Below are 17156 nucleotides of genomic sequence, written 5' to 3'. Positions count from 1 at the left end.
AGAAAGTGGAAAAGTTTTGGGAAGATCTAAATCAGGTATTAAATAAAATCACAAAAAGTAACATACCAAAAAAATCCAGAGATCTTTCTTCTAAGTAATATAAGAAGTAAAGAACTTGGACTTGATTTGGATGGAGCACGAAAAAGATTTATTATGATAGCCTTAGCTGTGGCAAAAAAATGTATTATGTCAACCTGGAAATCAGAAGATAGCCTGAGAATACAGCAATGGTACATAGAAATGAATAAATATATTCCATTGGAAAAAGTAACATATAATCTAAGAAATAACATTACAGTATTCGAACAAATTTGGGAACTGTACATGGAACACAACAGAGAAGTCCTACCGCAGACCTCCACCACCTAAAATGACAGAAGGAGAAGAAGATGAAATGAACTGACCCAGTGTGTAAAAGTAGATGACACAGTTTTCTTGTTTATTTTCATTGTGTGATGACATTGTTTAATGGGTTTAATGTATCATATATGTTGAACGTTGAGTGGATGGGGAGGGGGGGAAGGATGGAGGGAAGGGAGGGGGGAAATGGGAGAAAATGACACTGTGTATATTCAAGAGGGAAATGTTTATGTGTATTTTGGTCAATATGGTTCATAGTGTGAAAAATAAAAATTTTAAAAAAAAGTTGGCTGACATGGGAAATTTGTTGTAAACATTCATCACAAGAACACAAGAAAATAAGAAACAGGCCACAGCATCTCAAGTCTGTCCTGCCTTTCAATATGAACATGGCATCATCTCTTCTGTGCCACAACCCTCAGCTTAAAAGACCTCCAATGGTCCAGCCTCCACCACCCCTTGGGACAGAAAATTCTGAGATTTCCCATCCTTTGTGAGAATTTCCTGCACATCTCAATTTTAAATGTCCCTAAATATTGTAGCTTGTCCCCTAGTTCACGTTTTTCCCACCTTGGGAAAGTCTCAACAAACTACCCTGTCACGACCTCTTGGAATCTTGACTTTAAATGAGATTATCCCTTATCCTTCTAAAGCAGTGGTTCTCAACCAGTGGGTCAAAGGCCACTGGTATGCCAGGGCATGTATCCATGTGGGCCACGGAGACTTCCCAACCCACTGAGGTCAGGGTGGGTCTGAGTTCATGTCTTGAGCCTCCTGGGTGACCTTGGCTGCCACTGAGGCCGTCTCTCAATATAAGCAGCTTGGCACTCAGTCACAGTTCCTATTAGACCTTCACACAAGGCAGATTCAGAAGTGTGTTGTTTTCTGTCTTCTTATTGCTTATTGTTTTTCACTTCAGTCACTCAAGAGGTTCCTGTTTATAGGTAAGACGTAATACTGTATTTCTCCTCAAAAACTGTGAAGGAGTGTCCTCAGAAGATCCTCCCCTTCACGGCCACTTTGTAAATCAGGCTTTTCGACATTGCTGCAGTTGAAGACAAAGGCACAAAACCACTTGAAGTGGAAGCAGATCTCAGGTGTGCATCTCCACGACAGAACGAAGGATATGCAAACTGCTGAAGAAACATCAGGAACAGCCATTAATGTGGCTTGAACTTTGATTTTGATTGGAGTTTTTATGTTCAGTGGAGGCTTGCAGTGTTTTTTGTTCTTTAAAAATGTTAAATAACATAGTGTAAATGAGATAAAGATGTGTTTCTTACAGAACTGCCTTTGACTTGAAAATATTGCTCAGTCATTGCCACTAGTGGGCCATGACATGTTAGGCTGGAAGCCAGGTGGGCCTTAGACCGAAAAAAGTTGAAAACCACAGCTCTAAACTGAAAGAAAGATTGAATTTCATTAGTCACTTGTGATAGGACATGCCTCTTGTCCTAGGAATTAGCTTATTTGAATCTCTTCTGAACTGCTAGCCATGCCAGTATACCCTTCAATAAAGAGAGCACAACAGGGCACAGTACTTCAGGTGTGCCCTCATTAGTACCCTGGAAAACTGTAACAAATCTCTGTTTCTAAGCTCCAGCCCTCTTGCAGCAAAGACCAATATACCATTTGCCTTCCTGACAACTTTGCAATTCATGCACAAGAATACCGAGATCCCTCCATTCTATGCAACCATTCTCCAGTTGGGTCCTCATGTTGAGAGAGTACCAGAGCTTTGCTCAGAAATGTCCTGTAACCCTTCTGATAATGATGCCTATGATGAACAGAGAGATGTTGTGGCTATGGTCAGGAAAAAAGCTGTATGCATGAGTCCAGACCAAGTGAATCCCTCAGTGAGAACCAGGAGCACACATAAGGGGAAAACCAGAAGGATGTGAGATGGAGCTGGTGGCAACGATAGAGGAAAAGCCTGAGAGATTCTGCAGGCATGTTAAGAGTAACAGGATGGCTAAGGAGAGAATTGGTCCCATTAAAAATCAGCATGGCTATCTTTCTGTGGAGCTCCAGGAGATGGGTGAGATTTTAAACTAATATTTCTCATCAGTTTTTACTGTGGAGAAGTTCATGGAAGCCAAGGAATTGAAGCCAACAAGTTCCATGTTCTGCACCCCAGACAAAGTGCCAGGAGGAAGGTGTTGGAGGCCTCGGAGCACATTAATTTTAAATTTAATTTAAAAAATTAGACATACAGCATGGTAACAGGGCATTTCTTCCAATACCACCCAATTAAATTAAAACCCTTGGACTGGATCGTTACATGGATAGGAGGGGACTAGAGGGGTATGGACCGGGTGCTGGTCAGTGGGACTAGGAGGGTGGGGATTTGCTACGGCATGGACTAGTAGGGCCGAACTGGCCTGTTCTGTGCTGTAAGTGGTTATATGGTTATATGGTTATATGGTTTCGAAAGGTGGGAGGAAACTGGAGCCTCCAGAGAAAACCCACACAGACAAGGGAAGAATGTACCTACTGCATACAGACAGTGTGGAATTCGAACCCCAGTTCTGATCGCAGGCGCTGTAACAGTGTTGCACTAGCTGCTACACTAACCATGCTGCCCAGGTGGGCAAATCCCCAGGGCCTGGTCAAATTCATCAGACCTTGGCCTTGAATGAAGTGTCAGAAGACTGGACGGGGGCAGCCAGGATGAGCCAGGGAATGACAGACCAGTGAGCCTAGTAGTGGGAATTTGGTGGACAGGGTTGTGAGGGACAGGATCTATCAGCATTTCAATAGCCAGGGACTAATTAGAGGAAGTATTGCAAATTTGTTTGAGGTTTTTTGAAAACGTGTTCAAGAGAATTAATGAGGTTGAATATAATTGGAATTTAGGCCTTTGATGAAGCATGGGCAGGTTAGTGTGAAGGGTAAGTCACAAGGAATCCAAGATGAAGTGGCCAACTAGCTTAGTGGAAGGAGGCAAGAGGGTACCAGTGAAGGGTTGATTTTCTGATTGGAAGCCTGTGACTAGTATCAGGATATATTGCTTAACTCGAATGGTAACAAAATTCTAGATATTCCTCCTCCCACCCCAAGCACATCATCCCCAAAAGGTCAAAAGTGCTGAGGCCAGGGATCAACTGAACTTTGGGCAGCAGTGATCAGCAGTGGGGTTCGAATCCCATGCTGTCTGAAAGGAGTTAGCATGTTCTCCCCGTGTCTGTGTGGGTTTTACTCGGCGGTTTGGTTTTCTCCCACTCTTCAAAACATACCAGGGTTGTAGGTCAATTGGGTATAATAGGGAGAAATGGGCTCATGGGCCAAAGGAGCATGCTGCATGTCTAAATTTTTTTTAAAATTTTAAAATCTCAGACATGGTATCTCAAGGTTATTGGGAAATAATTTCATTTGGGATACAAAACCAAAGCAGGTAAATGGAGTTCAGATATAGATTATGTTCTAGCTGGATTGTGGAACTATGCAGTTAAATGATACCTTGCTTTAATATTCCTGTAACTATTTCTCAGTATAAAAATGGCCTGGGGCATCAAATTTAGAGAGCGATCCACATCTTCTTCATGTTGCTTCCCATTCTAATAAAGGCTGGAGACTTGATCCACTTTCTTCAAGGGAAGGTTTCCATAGTTTGGCTTTTAGGTTTATCTGCACTTCACAAGATCCAGAAAATGTGGGTGGGTGGTTGATGGGCTATTTATAATAATGAATGCTGTCAAATGAAGGAGCATTCTGCATCTGTTGTCTGTGACACTCCATCAATGCAAATCTACCTTCGACAAAAAAAAGTCCATTTTAATTTTTAGCACCAACATCGCTCAGCTTGATGAGTGTAAAGCAATTTTCTGAAAGAAGCATGATGAAGTGAACACTCGTTAGTCACTTTACACATGTTGCTTGCAAAAAGCCAGCAAAAATAAATGACAAGAAATGGGAGCATTTATTCAAATGCCAGGCACTTTTCGGTTATCTGTAGACAACAGCTGGTTGCACCCCAATGCAACATTTGAATAACCTCCCATGAAATAAGGCATGTTCCCAAATTAACATCAGACCTTCATGGGGATGGAGAGGTTCCTCCCACGCCACCTCACCACCCCCCCCCACTCTCCCAACTTCTGTTGTCTTTGTATCTGTATGAACACATGCACAGGACAAATAGAATGGGATGGAAACAAGGAGCAGAGTTTAAAGAAATTAACCCAAAAAGAAAAACCACTAAAAATAAATGAGACTTTGTCATAAGAATTTATGATTTTACAGAGTGTTTTCACCTTTGATTACTTTTTGGGAATGCTTTTTAAAAAATAAGTCCTTTAAGATGCAATGCCCGACCTCTGCATTTCCCTTCCCATAGGTTTGGAACACATTTTAGACCTCTACTTCCATTAACCCTACTCATTCCAAGTGGTTCTTAAACTCATAGATAGATACATCACCAACAACCTGTCCTGGTTCAATTATGCTGATGTTAAACCAAGGAATAACACCAGAGATTCTACATTCTCAAAAGCCTGAAGAAATTCGGCCTCAAGTTTTCTTACCAAGTTTTACGGATGCAATGCAGGTACTATCCTGCTCGGATACATCACATCTCATTTGTGTTATGGTTAGCGCAATGTTGTTACAGCGCCAGTGATCAGGATCAGAGTTCAAATCCTGTGCTATCTGTAAGGAGTTTGTACGTTCTCCCCATGTCTACATGGGTTTTCCCCAGGTTTCCTCTCACTGTTCAATACGTACTAGGGGTGTAGGTTAATTGTGTGTAAAATGGGCAGCATGGGCTCGTGGGTCAAAATGGCCTGTTACCGTGCTGTATGTCTAAATTTTAAAAATTGAAATCTTGTGATGGTAACTGCTCAGCATGAAGCTGCAGAGAGCTGCAATCTTGGCTCAGGTCCAGACAAATCAACCTTCCCTCCTTCTATTCCATCTAAACTTCCTGATGTTTCGGGAAACCTGCTGACACATATTATAGGGCCCGTCCCAATCTGGTCACACTCTCTTCTCCCCCACTTCAGAAACTTGAAAACATGAACCTCCAGATTCAAGAACTGTTCATTTCCTAATGTTGTCAGACTTAAATGGATCAGCAAAAGATGATGCCTTGGCAGTATTTTTTTTAAACTGCTCTTCGCTCTATTCTGTTTTCATTCCTTTCTCAATCACTGAACTATTTGACTTAGTTAAACACAACTCCCAACTTGTGTTTATATATTTGTTAGTCTTACACCATCTGCTTGCCTGGGTAGCGCACAAAACAAAGCTTTATACAGTACCTCTGAGGCAATGGTCTGCCCTGCAGGTATTAGGGGGGAGGTAAAATGGGTGAAAGAGCAAGGTTCATGCATTCATGCCAAGGAGCAGGAAGCAAAGACAAACCAATAGTACTTCCAGATAAGGCAGGCAAGATAACAGTTTAAAATCAAAATATCTTGAATACTGGAAATCTTGGAAATAACCCTCAGAAAATACAAGAAACATTAGAACAGGGCACTCATAGAGCAACAAAAATATTTCACAGCCATGCCATGGAATTCTAGTTTTATTCAGTTCTGAAGATGGATCACTGCTCTGAGACATTAACTTTGTCTATCTTGATAGCTGAATTACTAAGCACGCCCAGCAATGTGTTTACATTTCATCAATACTTAGCAGCAATGGTTTTCAACCCCCAAATCCTGAGGATCTGGAAGATTTGTGAACCTTCGGTTGAGTAAGGCTCTTGGATAGAATAGAAAGAACTTATCAAAATGTAAAATATGGTCAATGTGCCACTGATTCCACTTATAGCATTTGGAATTCTGAAGCAAACAAAGAATTTGCTGGTTGAATTCAGTAGGTCGAGCAGCATCGGTGGGACCCACATAGGCTGGAGGTGACTTGCGGTCGGGGTACCCACACACACATGCTGCGGGCTGCTGGAGACAAGCTTGTGGGAACCAGGTATTGGAGCTTGGATTCGAGAGGGTACTGAGAGCAGGAAGGGCGCCGAAGGGCCTCGGATGCTGAAGGCTTCCTGATTGTGTTGGAGGTTTGGATCTGGAGCTTGGGTGCCAATGGTTTGCAGTAGGGTCTGGGTGGCTGCAGGTGAATCCATGGACACTCAATGACTCTGAAAGGACTCCTTTTGCTTCTCTTACTCTCGTACTGTAAGGGACACAAGGTGACACTAATGGCGACTCTTTGCCTTATGGCAGCAGAAGGTAATTTAATGTATTATTACATATTCTGTACTATTACATCACAATAAAGAAATCTTGAATCTAGAAAATAAATGGCCCACTTTTCAAGTTGAACTCTTCATCAAACACTAACCATTCATTTTCTCCACTGCCCAACCTGTTGGAGTTCCTCCACCAGAGTTTGTTGCTTCAGATTCTGCCATCTGCAGAATGCCGCATGTCTGTTTTTAACTCTGAATTTTATTTTGTGCTGTACATTAAAATCCTTCCCGAAAAGTTTAATGATCAAATATAATTTAGAGTTGAAACATACCTGCAAATGCACTTGAAAATAAGCCCAATGCATGTGTGTCATCCACCCATTTGATATCGAATCCTCTTTTCCTACCAAAAGAGTATACAGAGTTACTAGAGTTCAAACATGTGCAAATATATAGCTATTAAAATCAAAACTGTTGAGCGATGGATAGTGAGAACAGCAAGGGCCAAAATTGGTCCCCTTGAAGATCAGAGTGGTCAGCTTTGTATGGAGCCAAAAGACATGGTAGAGATCTTAATTTTTTTTTAAACAGAATTCACTCTGAAAAGGGCACAGAGTCGTGGGAAGGAAAACAAGCAGTGAGGTCATGGAACCTATACAGATTAAAGAGGAGGAAGTAATTGCTGTCTTAAAGCAAATAAGAGTAGATATATCAGCAGAAACAGACAAGATATTTCCTCGGACCTTGAGGGAGGCTAGAGTAGAAATTGCAGGGGTTCTGACAGAAATATTTAAAATGTCCTTAGCCACAGGTGTGGTGCCAGAGGATTGGAGGGTAGCTCATGTTGTTCCATGGTTTAAAAACTCTAGATATTATTGGCTGGTGACCCTGATGTCAGTAGTATGTAAATTATTGGAAAGTGTTCTAAGAGAATGGATATACCATTAGCCATGGTCTGATTAGAGATAGTCAACATGGCTTTGTGTGTGGTAGGTCATATTTAATCAATCTTGTAGAGTTTTTCAAGGAGGTTACCAGGAAAGTTGATGAAAGAAAGGCTCTGGATGTTGTCTACATGGATTTTAGTAAGGCCTTTGAAAAGATCCCACATGGGAGGTTAGTCAGGAAGATTCAGATGCTAGGTGTTCATGGTGAAGAAGTGAACTGGATTCGACGATGGCTGGACTGGAGAAGCCAGAGTAGTGGTGGATGATTGGTTCTCAGACTGGAGGCCTCAGGGATCAGTGCTGGGACCACGATCTGGATGATAGTGTGGTAAATTGGATCAGAAAGTTTGCAGATGACACTAAGATTGGAGGTATTGTGGACAGAAAAGAAGGTTATCAAAGCTTGCAGAGGAATCTGGACCAGTTGGAAAAATGGAAGAGGGAATTTAATGCAGACAAGTATGTGGTGTTGCATTTTGGAAGAACAAACCAAGAAAGGAAATACACGGTACATAGTAGGGCACTGAGGAGTGCAGTAGAACACAGGGATCTGGGAAAACAGATACATAATTCCCTGAAAGTGGCATCACAGGTGGATAGGGTTATAAAGGGAGCATTTGGCAAATTGGCCTTCATAAATCAAAGTGTTGAGTACAGGAGTTGGAATGTTATAGTAAAGTTGTATAAGACTTTGGTGAGGCCAAATTTGGATTATTGCATGCAGTTTTGGTCACCTAATTACAGGAAAAATATCAAGAAGATATAACAAGTACAGAGAAGATTTACTAGCATGTTGCCTAGACTTCAGGAATTGAGTTACAGGGGAAAGGTTAAATAAGTTATGATTTATTGCCTGGAGGGTAGAAGAATGAGGGGAGATAGACAGAGGTATTTAAAATGATGATGGGATAGACAGAGTAAATGTAGGTAGGTTTTTTCCACTGAAAGTAGGTGAGATACAAACCAGAGGACATGAGTTAAGAGTGAAAGGGGAAAAGTTTCGGGGGAACATGAGAGGGAATGTTTTCACACAGAGAGTGGTGGGAGTGTGGAATGAGCTGCCAGCTGAAGTGATGAATGTGGGCTCAATTTTAATAGTTAAGAAATATTTGGATAGGTACATGGATTGGAAAGGTATGGAGGGCTATTGACTGTGTGCAGGTCAATGGGACTAGGCAAAACAAATGGTTCAGCACAGACTAGAAGGGGCAAAGAGGCCTGTTTCTGTGCTGTAATATACTATGGTTCTATGCAGAGACAAAAGTACAGAATCCCCAGTTCATGCCATCAGCATTTGACTTTGCCATGTTGATAAAAGGAAACGGCAAGATTTGGACTTGCTTTGCATTTATTTAGTTACCAAGCAAGCATTTAATCAGTCTTGAGGGTGATAAAGAGTAGAGTTAGAGTTTGGCATTTTGGTGAAGAGAGAACGTCAGCGCCTCTACTTTCTCAGGAGTTTGCGGGGGCTTTTGTATGACATTAGAAACCCTGACAAATTTCTACAGATGTGTGGTGGAAAGTGTGCTGACCGGCTGGATCACAGCCTGGTATGGGGACACCAATAACCCTGAGAATGAAGCCCTGCAAAAGGTAATGGACAGAGCGCAGGACATCAAAGGTAAAACCCTCCCAACTATCGCGAATGTCTGCAGGGATCACTGCCGTCGGAGAGCAGCAGCAATCGTCAAGGATCCACTCCACCCAGCACACGCTCTGTTCTTGCTGCTACCATCAGGAAAGAGGTCTAGGTGCCACAAGACTCGCACCACCAGGTCCCCCTCCACCATCAGACTCCTGAAGCACAAACTCAATCAGGGTCTCGTTTAAGAACTCTTACTTTAAAAAAAAATTCTCTGTATTACACAATCGATGTGTTTACATTAATTATCTGTTTACAGTTCTTTATTTGTTTACATGTGTACAGTTTTTTTTTGCACTGACAATAAGTGGTAAATTCTGCCTCACCTGCAGGAAAAAGAATCTCAGAATCAGAATTTATTGTCATGAACAAGTCAGGAAATTTGTGGTTCTGCAGCAGCCTCACAGTGGAAACATTCATATAAACCACCTTATAACAATATATAAAATATAAAATAAAATTTTTTTAAAAAGTGCACAAAAATCAAAATAAGGCTGGTTCCTGGATCATTCAGGGTGGTATGTGATGTCATGTATGTACTTTGACAAGAAATCAGAAATGCGAATACAGTATAACTCTCCATCTTCACAGATGCAGAAGTCAGGTGAGGGTGGTATTGGAAGATTCATGGAGAGTACCAGGTACTGTACTCATGCAGGGAGAAAACTGAGTGTTCTTCACATAGGGAAGGCAGTAGGGCTGAAGTCGTTTGTGAATTGCTCATCTAAACCCTGAGTGGTGTTAATCCAACCCCTATCCATCATAACAATCAATAATGTACTTGATAAGGAGACAAGATAAATATAACAGTGAGCGGCATAAATCATGTCCAATAAGGAACAAAGATGCAAAACTAAGTGATTATCATTTGAAAGGTACACTTCCAAGGAACTATGGAATCATCAAATCTGATTCCCATCCTAACACAAACATAGCACTGATACAGTGTTGGAGCAATGAATCTAATTACTAAACTAATGGCATAATTCCAAGGTGTTTAGGAATTTATTTTGCACAACTGAACACTGAACTTGTAATCCCTGATCATAATTATGGGGAGCACACAATATGGCTTGATTAGAAAGTCAGACTTGGCTTTATGTAGCACCTTATCAACACTCAAAGCTACTTCACACTGAATAACTTTGAAGGCATACTAGATTGTGGCAGCTGTTTCGTGTGTGGCAATATTTCATGGAGTGGCAACGAAACAAGACAACTATTTTTGATTTTGCTGGTGAGGGAAACATTCTGTTCAGGAGATTAAAAAAAATAATTATTTGCTCTGCTTTAAATGGTGCCTGGATTGCTATTCAGATTCAATAGAGAAAATGGGGTGATGAATGCCTCCTCTTCTTCTGAGAACTGGATCTTGGATAATGTTTATTTCCTTAGCTCAGCCATTCTTAGTGGGGGTCCTACACCCCCTCTCCTGGGGGGGGGGCACAGGACAATTCTTTTCACCTCACCTAACATAAATATATTTTAATTTTTTCTCATGCAGTCAGTAGGAGAGAAGTACAGAAGAAACTCAGTAGGAGAGAAGTACAGAAGAAACTAAAACTTAAGACCATAAGACATAGGAGCAGAAATAGGCCATTCAGCCCATCGAGCCTGCCCTGCTATTTTATCCGCCTCAAATACACCCAATGATCTGGTCTCCACAACCATCTGTGGCAACAAATTCCACAGATTCACCACCCTCTGGCAAAAGAAATTCCTCTGCATCTCTGTTCGAAGTAGACACCCTTCAATCCTGAAGTTGTGCTCTCTTGTCCTAGACTCTTCCATCATGGAAACAACCTTTCTCCATCTACATCCATGCCTTTCAACATTCAATATGCTTCACTGAGATCTCCCCTCATTCTGCTAAATTCTAACAACTACAGGCAAAGAGCCATCATATGTTCCTCACATAACCCTTTGAATCTTCTTTGAACCCTCTCCAATGTCAGCACTTCCTTTCTGAAATGAGAAGCCCAAAACTGTTCACATACTCCGTGAGGTCTCACGAGTGCCCCAACGTCACATCCCTGCTCTTACGTTCTATTCCTCCTGAAATGAATGCCAGCATTGCCTTTTTTCACCACCGACTCAACCTGCAAGTTTACCTTTAGGCTATCTTGCACGAGGACTCCCAGGTCCCTTTGCATCTGGGTATTTTCAGTTTTCTCCCCATTTAAAATATAGTCTGCCCATTTATTTTTTCTACTAAACTGTGCCTGCTTCACAGGAAGGGGATTCATAAAACTTTGAGCAGAATCCCTGATGAGGCCTAGCTGAAAAAAGGTTGAGAATGGCTGCCTTTGAACACTTGGGCAAGGTTGTGAATGCAGCAGTTTTCTTCTGGAAAAAAATCTTTTAAAGCACCAATCACCAAACTTGTGTGTAACGTTGCAAAGCTACTTAACAATCTCCATAGGTCATAAAGGTGAGAACTGATGAGGGGTGTCAATCCACTGATGTATGTCAGTTTGCACTGAAACTTGCGCTACCCTTCATCACTGCAACAAAGAAGCTTGATCGCTTTAGCCACAGGACTCAACCAGGCATTCTCGGTATTAATCACTATTTGTGCTTGCTGACATCAGTACTGTTGGCGTTTATGGGTTACCTTCATGTCTCCTTGTAATAAGTTTGTGGTTTAACTTGAAACAATGGCCTTGGATTAAATGTTAGACCTTACACATTGATTTTTCTTTCATGGCCTCTGCGGTTCCCAATTCTTGGAATTTTAAAACATATTTTTCCTGACCCATTTAATTCTATCTTTTACGTTATGAATGTGAGTAAAAACAAGGTTAGGGGACATGTTTAGGATGGAACTAGAACAAATGTTCTTAGCTACACTTTGTACCCCGTTATGGAACAGTGACCAATGTAATGAATAATGACACAGTGCATTTCTGGTCAAAGGAGTATCTAAGACCTGGTATGAATATTTACAGATAATTGTACAGGCGTAGAGAAAATCATTTAGTGAAATTGATGGACATCGGGAAAGCAGTGGAAAGGACACAATCTGGTTTTGAGTGCACTCTTCCACAAAGCAGCCCACAGTAATTGCTAGATTAACAAAAAATGCAACTTAGGACATAGAAAAAAAATCTCCAGTGACAATTTAATAAAGGAAGCTCTTTGACTCTGCATCTCACTTTGTTCAGCAGGCAGGGAGGCAAAAGGATATTGTAAAATAACCCAAAGTTCTGCACCCTCGGCAATTTAAACAAGATTTATAGATTATCTCCAAGTAATTAGATATTTTTTAGTCCAATATGTATGGTAATTTGAAGAATATTTAAGAAGTTCAGATGCATGAGGGTGTTTCAGAAAGGGAGGAAATTTGGTTATGAAGTAAAGTTAATTGCACTAAGTTAATCCATTTTTAAGTGGATTAACTGAAAACACAACAGGTTTTAAAGGAGTCTTTCAAAGGGATGCCCAACACCATTTCTCACAGCTGGACTCCAATCGCACATTGAGTCACGTACCCATCCTGAAAACAAATACAAGATGATCTATTTCAAAGCCTAAAACAATATGCTGGAGGAACTCAGCGGGCCAAACAGCATCAGTGCGAGAAAAAGAACGGTCGACATTTTGGGTTGGAACTCTTCATCAGGAGTGAGAGTACAGTGAAATGAGGACAGGGTGGAAGGGGTTGGGCCGGGACCAGGGAGGGGATTGATGGACCAGGGAGGGGTGAAGGACGACAGACAGACAGGGATGGATAGGCAGTTGATTGGCTATTTCAGACAAAGGGAGTGACCTGAAGGTTGACTATGCTTTCCCTCCCATTGATGCTGCTCGACCTGCTGAGTACCTCCAATAGATTGGCTTTTGCTCCAGATTCCAGTATATGCAGTCTCTTGTGTGAAGAGATTATCCATTGTTGCATTTATGTAGCACCATTCATGTTCCTTTGAAAATATTCCAAAAAGTTACTTCATAGCCAAGAAAATGTTACAATCATAGTACATTTCAGCACAAAAAATAGGCCTGCTTGGCCCTTCTAGTCTGTGCTGAACTATTTTTTTCGACCTAGTTCCACTGACCTGCACCCAGTCCACAGCCCTCCATTCCTCCCCCATCCATGTATCTGTTCAAATTCTTCTTAAAATTGAGCCCACATTCACCACTAGAGCTGCCAGCTCCTACTACTCCTGTGTGAAGTAGTTCCCCCAAACTTGTCCCCTTTCACTCTTAAGCCATGTCCTCTGGTTTGTATCTCACCTACTCTCAGTGGAAAAAGCCGATCTACATTTACTCTTTCTATCCTCCTCATAACTTTAAATACACCTTCTTTCTTTGGCTTGGCTTCGCGGACGAAGATTTATGGAGGGGGTAAAAAGTCCACGTCAGCTGCAGGCTCGTTTGTGGCTGACCAGTCCGATGCGGGACAGGCAGACACGATTGCAGCGGTTGCAAGGGAAAATTGGTTGGTTGGGGTTGGGTGTTGGGTTTTTCCTCCTTTGCCTTTTGTCAGAGAGGTGGGCTCTGCGGTCTTCTTCAAAGGAGGCTGCTGCCCGCCAAACTGTGAGGCGCCAAGATGCACGGTTTGAGGCGTTATCAGCCCACTGGCGGTGGTCAATGTGGCAGGCACCAAGAGATTTCTTTAGGCAGTCCTTGTACCTTTTCTTTGGTGCACCTCTGTCACGGTGGCCAGTGGAGAGCTCGCCATATAATACGATCTTGGGAAGGCGATGGTCCTCCATTCTGGAGACGTGACCCATCCAGCGCAGCTGGATCTTCAGCAGCGTGGACTCGATGCTGTCGACCTCTGCCATCTCGAGTACCTCGACGTTAGGGGTGTGAGCGCTCCAATGGATGTTGAGGATGGAGCGGAGACAACGCTGGTGGAAGCGTTCTAGGAGCCGTAGGTGTACTTCTAACAAATCTCCCCTATGCTCCAAGGAATAAAGTCCTAACCTGTTTAACCTTTCCCTGTAACTCAGTTCCTGAAGTCTGAGCAAAATCCTAGTAAATCTTCTCTGCACTCTTTCTATCTTATTAATATAATGTTGTAAGAACGGTGGTGGCCAATTCTTGCAAAGCATGTTTCCATGAATAATATACTAAAAATAACCAGATAATCTGTTTAAGAAGGGCTGACTGATTGATAAGGACTGTTCTGAAATAACTACATTACAGAGTTAACCAGCTCAGAAAGAAACCTTTCAATCCCAGCTGTTCTACGCTGATGATCAAGAATTTACTTATACTAACTCTATTGACCAGCACTTGGTCTGTAGCCTTCTAAGCTTTGGCAATTCAAGAGCAGGTCCAGGCATTTCTTATACAGTGCACTCCAGATTCTGGGTGAAAAAGATTCCCTCTAAATTTCTCATCTCATACCTGAAACCTATGCCTTTTATCTTCATACACTTCTTCCAAGGGAACGTTTCCTCCAATCTATCTTCCTATGCACTTCAAAATGTTGTGTACTCAATAGATCTTCTCCATTTCTAAGAAAATAAACCTAGCCCATCTTGCCTCCCCTCAAAACTGGCATTATTATGGTGAAGTTCTCCTGTACCTATTCAAAATTAGATCTTTTCCATTCACTCTATACAAGATACACAGACATAAATGTCAGTTAAGTCAGGTGAGGGAATTAATGGACATGGAGCCAAACTTGTCCTTGAAGACCAAGTTGACTGGCTGAGATAATCCCATTTTTCCTCCATTTGGTCCATATCCCTCTAAACCTTTCCTGTCCATGTACCTGTCAAAAATATCTTTGAAATGCTGATTTATAAACCATTATAAAGTCACCCCCTCAGCCGCCAATGCTTCAAAGAAAATAGTCCTAGCCTCTCCTCATAACTCAACGTCTCTAGTCCCTCTACCTTCCTTGTAAATCTTTCCTGCACCCTTTCCAGCTCAATGAGTGAGTTTCTGTTTTTAATTCAGGTGTCCACCTTATGTGCTGCTTTTAATATTGTCATCAATGTTTCTCTCTCCTTCTGAGGGCTCAGCATTGTGTTTACCATATTTTCACCATTCACAATATTGTTTCTCATCTTCTTCACCTACCAGTGGAAACAATCTCCCTGCTTCGATCTTATCTATTCCTTTCATAATCTTATGTCTCTATAAGATTCCCCCTCATCCTTCAAAACTCCAATGAGAATATTCCTGGATGTCTCATTTCTTTCTTAATATATTAACGCCTTCATCCTTCATTTTCAGAATCACCTGAACTGTCTCATTCTCCATTTGTTTTCCTAAAAACTTGTTTTTACCTCTGACCTTTTCTAGCTCTGAAACATCTGAAACATTAACCGTTCCCTCTCTTCTCAGAGGCTGCCTGACCTGACAAGTATTCCCAACATTTTCTGCTTTTCTGATCAGAAGCATGGGAGCAATTTTAACTAGAAACAATAATCTAAATCATCAGATATAGGAGCAGAAATGGGCAATTCAACCCATGAGTCTGCCCCGCCATTCAATCATGAGCTGATCTATCCTCATCCACAGCCCCACTGTCCGGCCTTCTCCCTATAACTTTTGGTGCCCTGGCTAATCAATCTTCCTTAAATACACCCAATGACCTGGCCTCCACAACCACCTGTGGCAACAAATTCCACAGATTTACCACCCTCTGGCTAAAGAAATTCCTCCACATCTCTATTCTAAGTGGACTCTCTTGTGCCCTCTTATTCTAGGTTCTCCCATCAGAGGAAACAACCTTTCTACATCTAAGGAAAATTACTGAAATGAGTGACTTTTTTGATTTATTAATTGCCAAAATCTTTCCGAAACTCATTCCCTTTGCTGATAAAAAAAATGTACACAACGTTAATGTAATGCACTGGCTGGTCTGATCAGAGTCTAATCTGTGACTTGTCAGGATTTCCAGAAATCAAGGCTTGAAAGGAAATAAATTAACAGAACTAACTACATCTAAGAGTTTTTTTTCAATATTATTACTTTGATAAATTCAAATAGACAAAAACATCAGATACATTATTAAGGAGAAATGGAAAGAAAAAATTGTGCCATTAGCTCGTGTGAACATACAGAATTAAATGAGCATTTTTGAACTTTCTAGCGTGTTAGTCTGAAGCAAGGTTCAGGGAAATAATCCTACTTTCATTATGAGTGATGCCAATAATTGATCAAGCAGTAGTCTTGATTCAAACCTGAACATGACGCCAGTAACTCCAAATTATCAAAGAGAAGAAAAGGAATATGGAAAAAAAAAGCTGCTTGTGGATTGAACAGCATCAGTGGGTGGAAAGGAAGACATCAATGTTTGGGGTCAAAACCCCAAATGTGTGGGAGGCAGCATCTTAAAAAATCAGCTTCTTTCAAGGACCCTCACCACCTAGGCCATGCCCTCTTCTCATTACTAACATCGGAAAGGAGGTACAGGAGCCTGAAGAGAAGCACCCAATGGTACAAAAGAGCTTCTTCTCCTCTGCCATCAGCTTTCTCTTCACTTTCTCTTCTTTTTCCACTAACTTATTTATTTTTAAATGTAGTGAGCAATATTTGCACCTGTGATGCTGCCGCAAAACAACAAATTTTGTGACGTTTATGATAATAAATAAATTGATTCTGAAATGAACGTTCAATTTTAATTTAAAAAAACGTTAACTAAGCTTTGTATACATCCATCCTGCTATCCTTGCTCAGTCTCCCTGCTCTCTCTGCTTTGACACATTTCTTCTGCCTGTTATATCAACTTGAAGTGAGGAGAGAAACCAATTTTCCAATGATTTTCTTCCAACTTGCTCCCACCATTGAAGAGGGGCTCAGGCATGGAACATCAGTTATCTCTCTTTACTCTATATGGATGGTGTGTGACCTGCTGAGTTCCTCCAGCATTTCTGTGTTTTCACCACCATTGTTACTGCTCCATCACCACAGAATGATTGTCTGCCCTATTTCTAAGTCACTTTTTAATACTGAGATAAATTGTGTATTTATTGTCCTTTAATTCAATTAAACAGGCATAGTGGTTACCGCAATGATTTGCAGTGCCAGCGACCTGGGTTTGAATCCCGCGCTGTCTGTTAGGAGTTTGTACGTTTTCCTTGTGTCTGCGTGGGTTTCC

The 17156-nt window shown here is 41.4% G+C and overlaps 1 protein-coding gene across 13 annotated transcripts in view; it reads right to left on the bottom strand.

Moving 5' to 3' along the window:
- r3hcc1l (R3H domain and coiled-coil containing 1-like) overlaps positions 1 to 17156 on the bottom strand; it is a 271007-nt gene that overhangs the window by 97437 nt on the left and 156414 nt on the right. For all 13 annotated transcript variants that reach the window (XM_069900333.1, XM_069900332.1, XM_069900340.1 and 10 more), the window contains one exon: positions 6838 to 6908. In XM_069900333.1, the coding sequence (XP_069756434.1) occupies positions 6838 to 6908 (71 nt within the window). The remainder of the gene's footprint in view (positions 1 to 6837; positions 6909 to 17156) is intronic.

Source organism: Narcine bancroftii, chromosome 10 (assembly GCF_036971445.1).
Source record: "Narcine bancroftii isolate sNarBan1 chromosome 10, sNarBan1.hap1, whole genome shotgun sequence".
In the NCBI taxonomy this organism is placed as follows: Eukaryota; Metazoa; Chordata; class Chondrichthyes; order Torpediniformes; family Narcinidae; genus Narcine; species Narcine bancroftii.
Note: the sequence above shows the minus strand (reverse complement) of the source record. Positions and strands in the feature narration are given on the sequence as shown.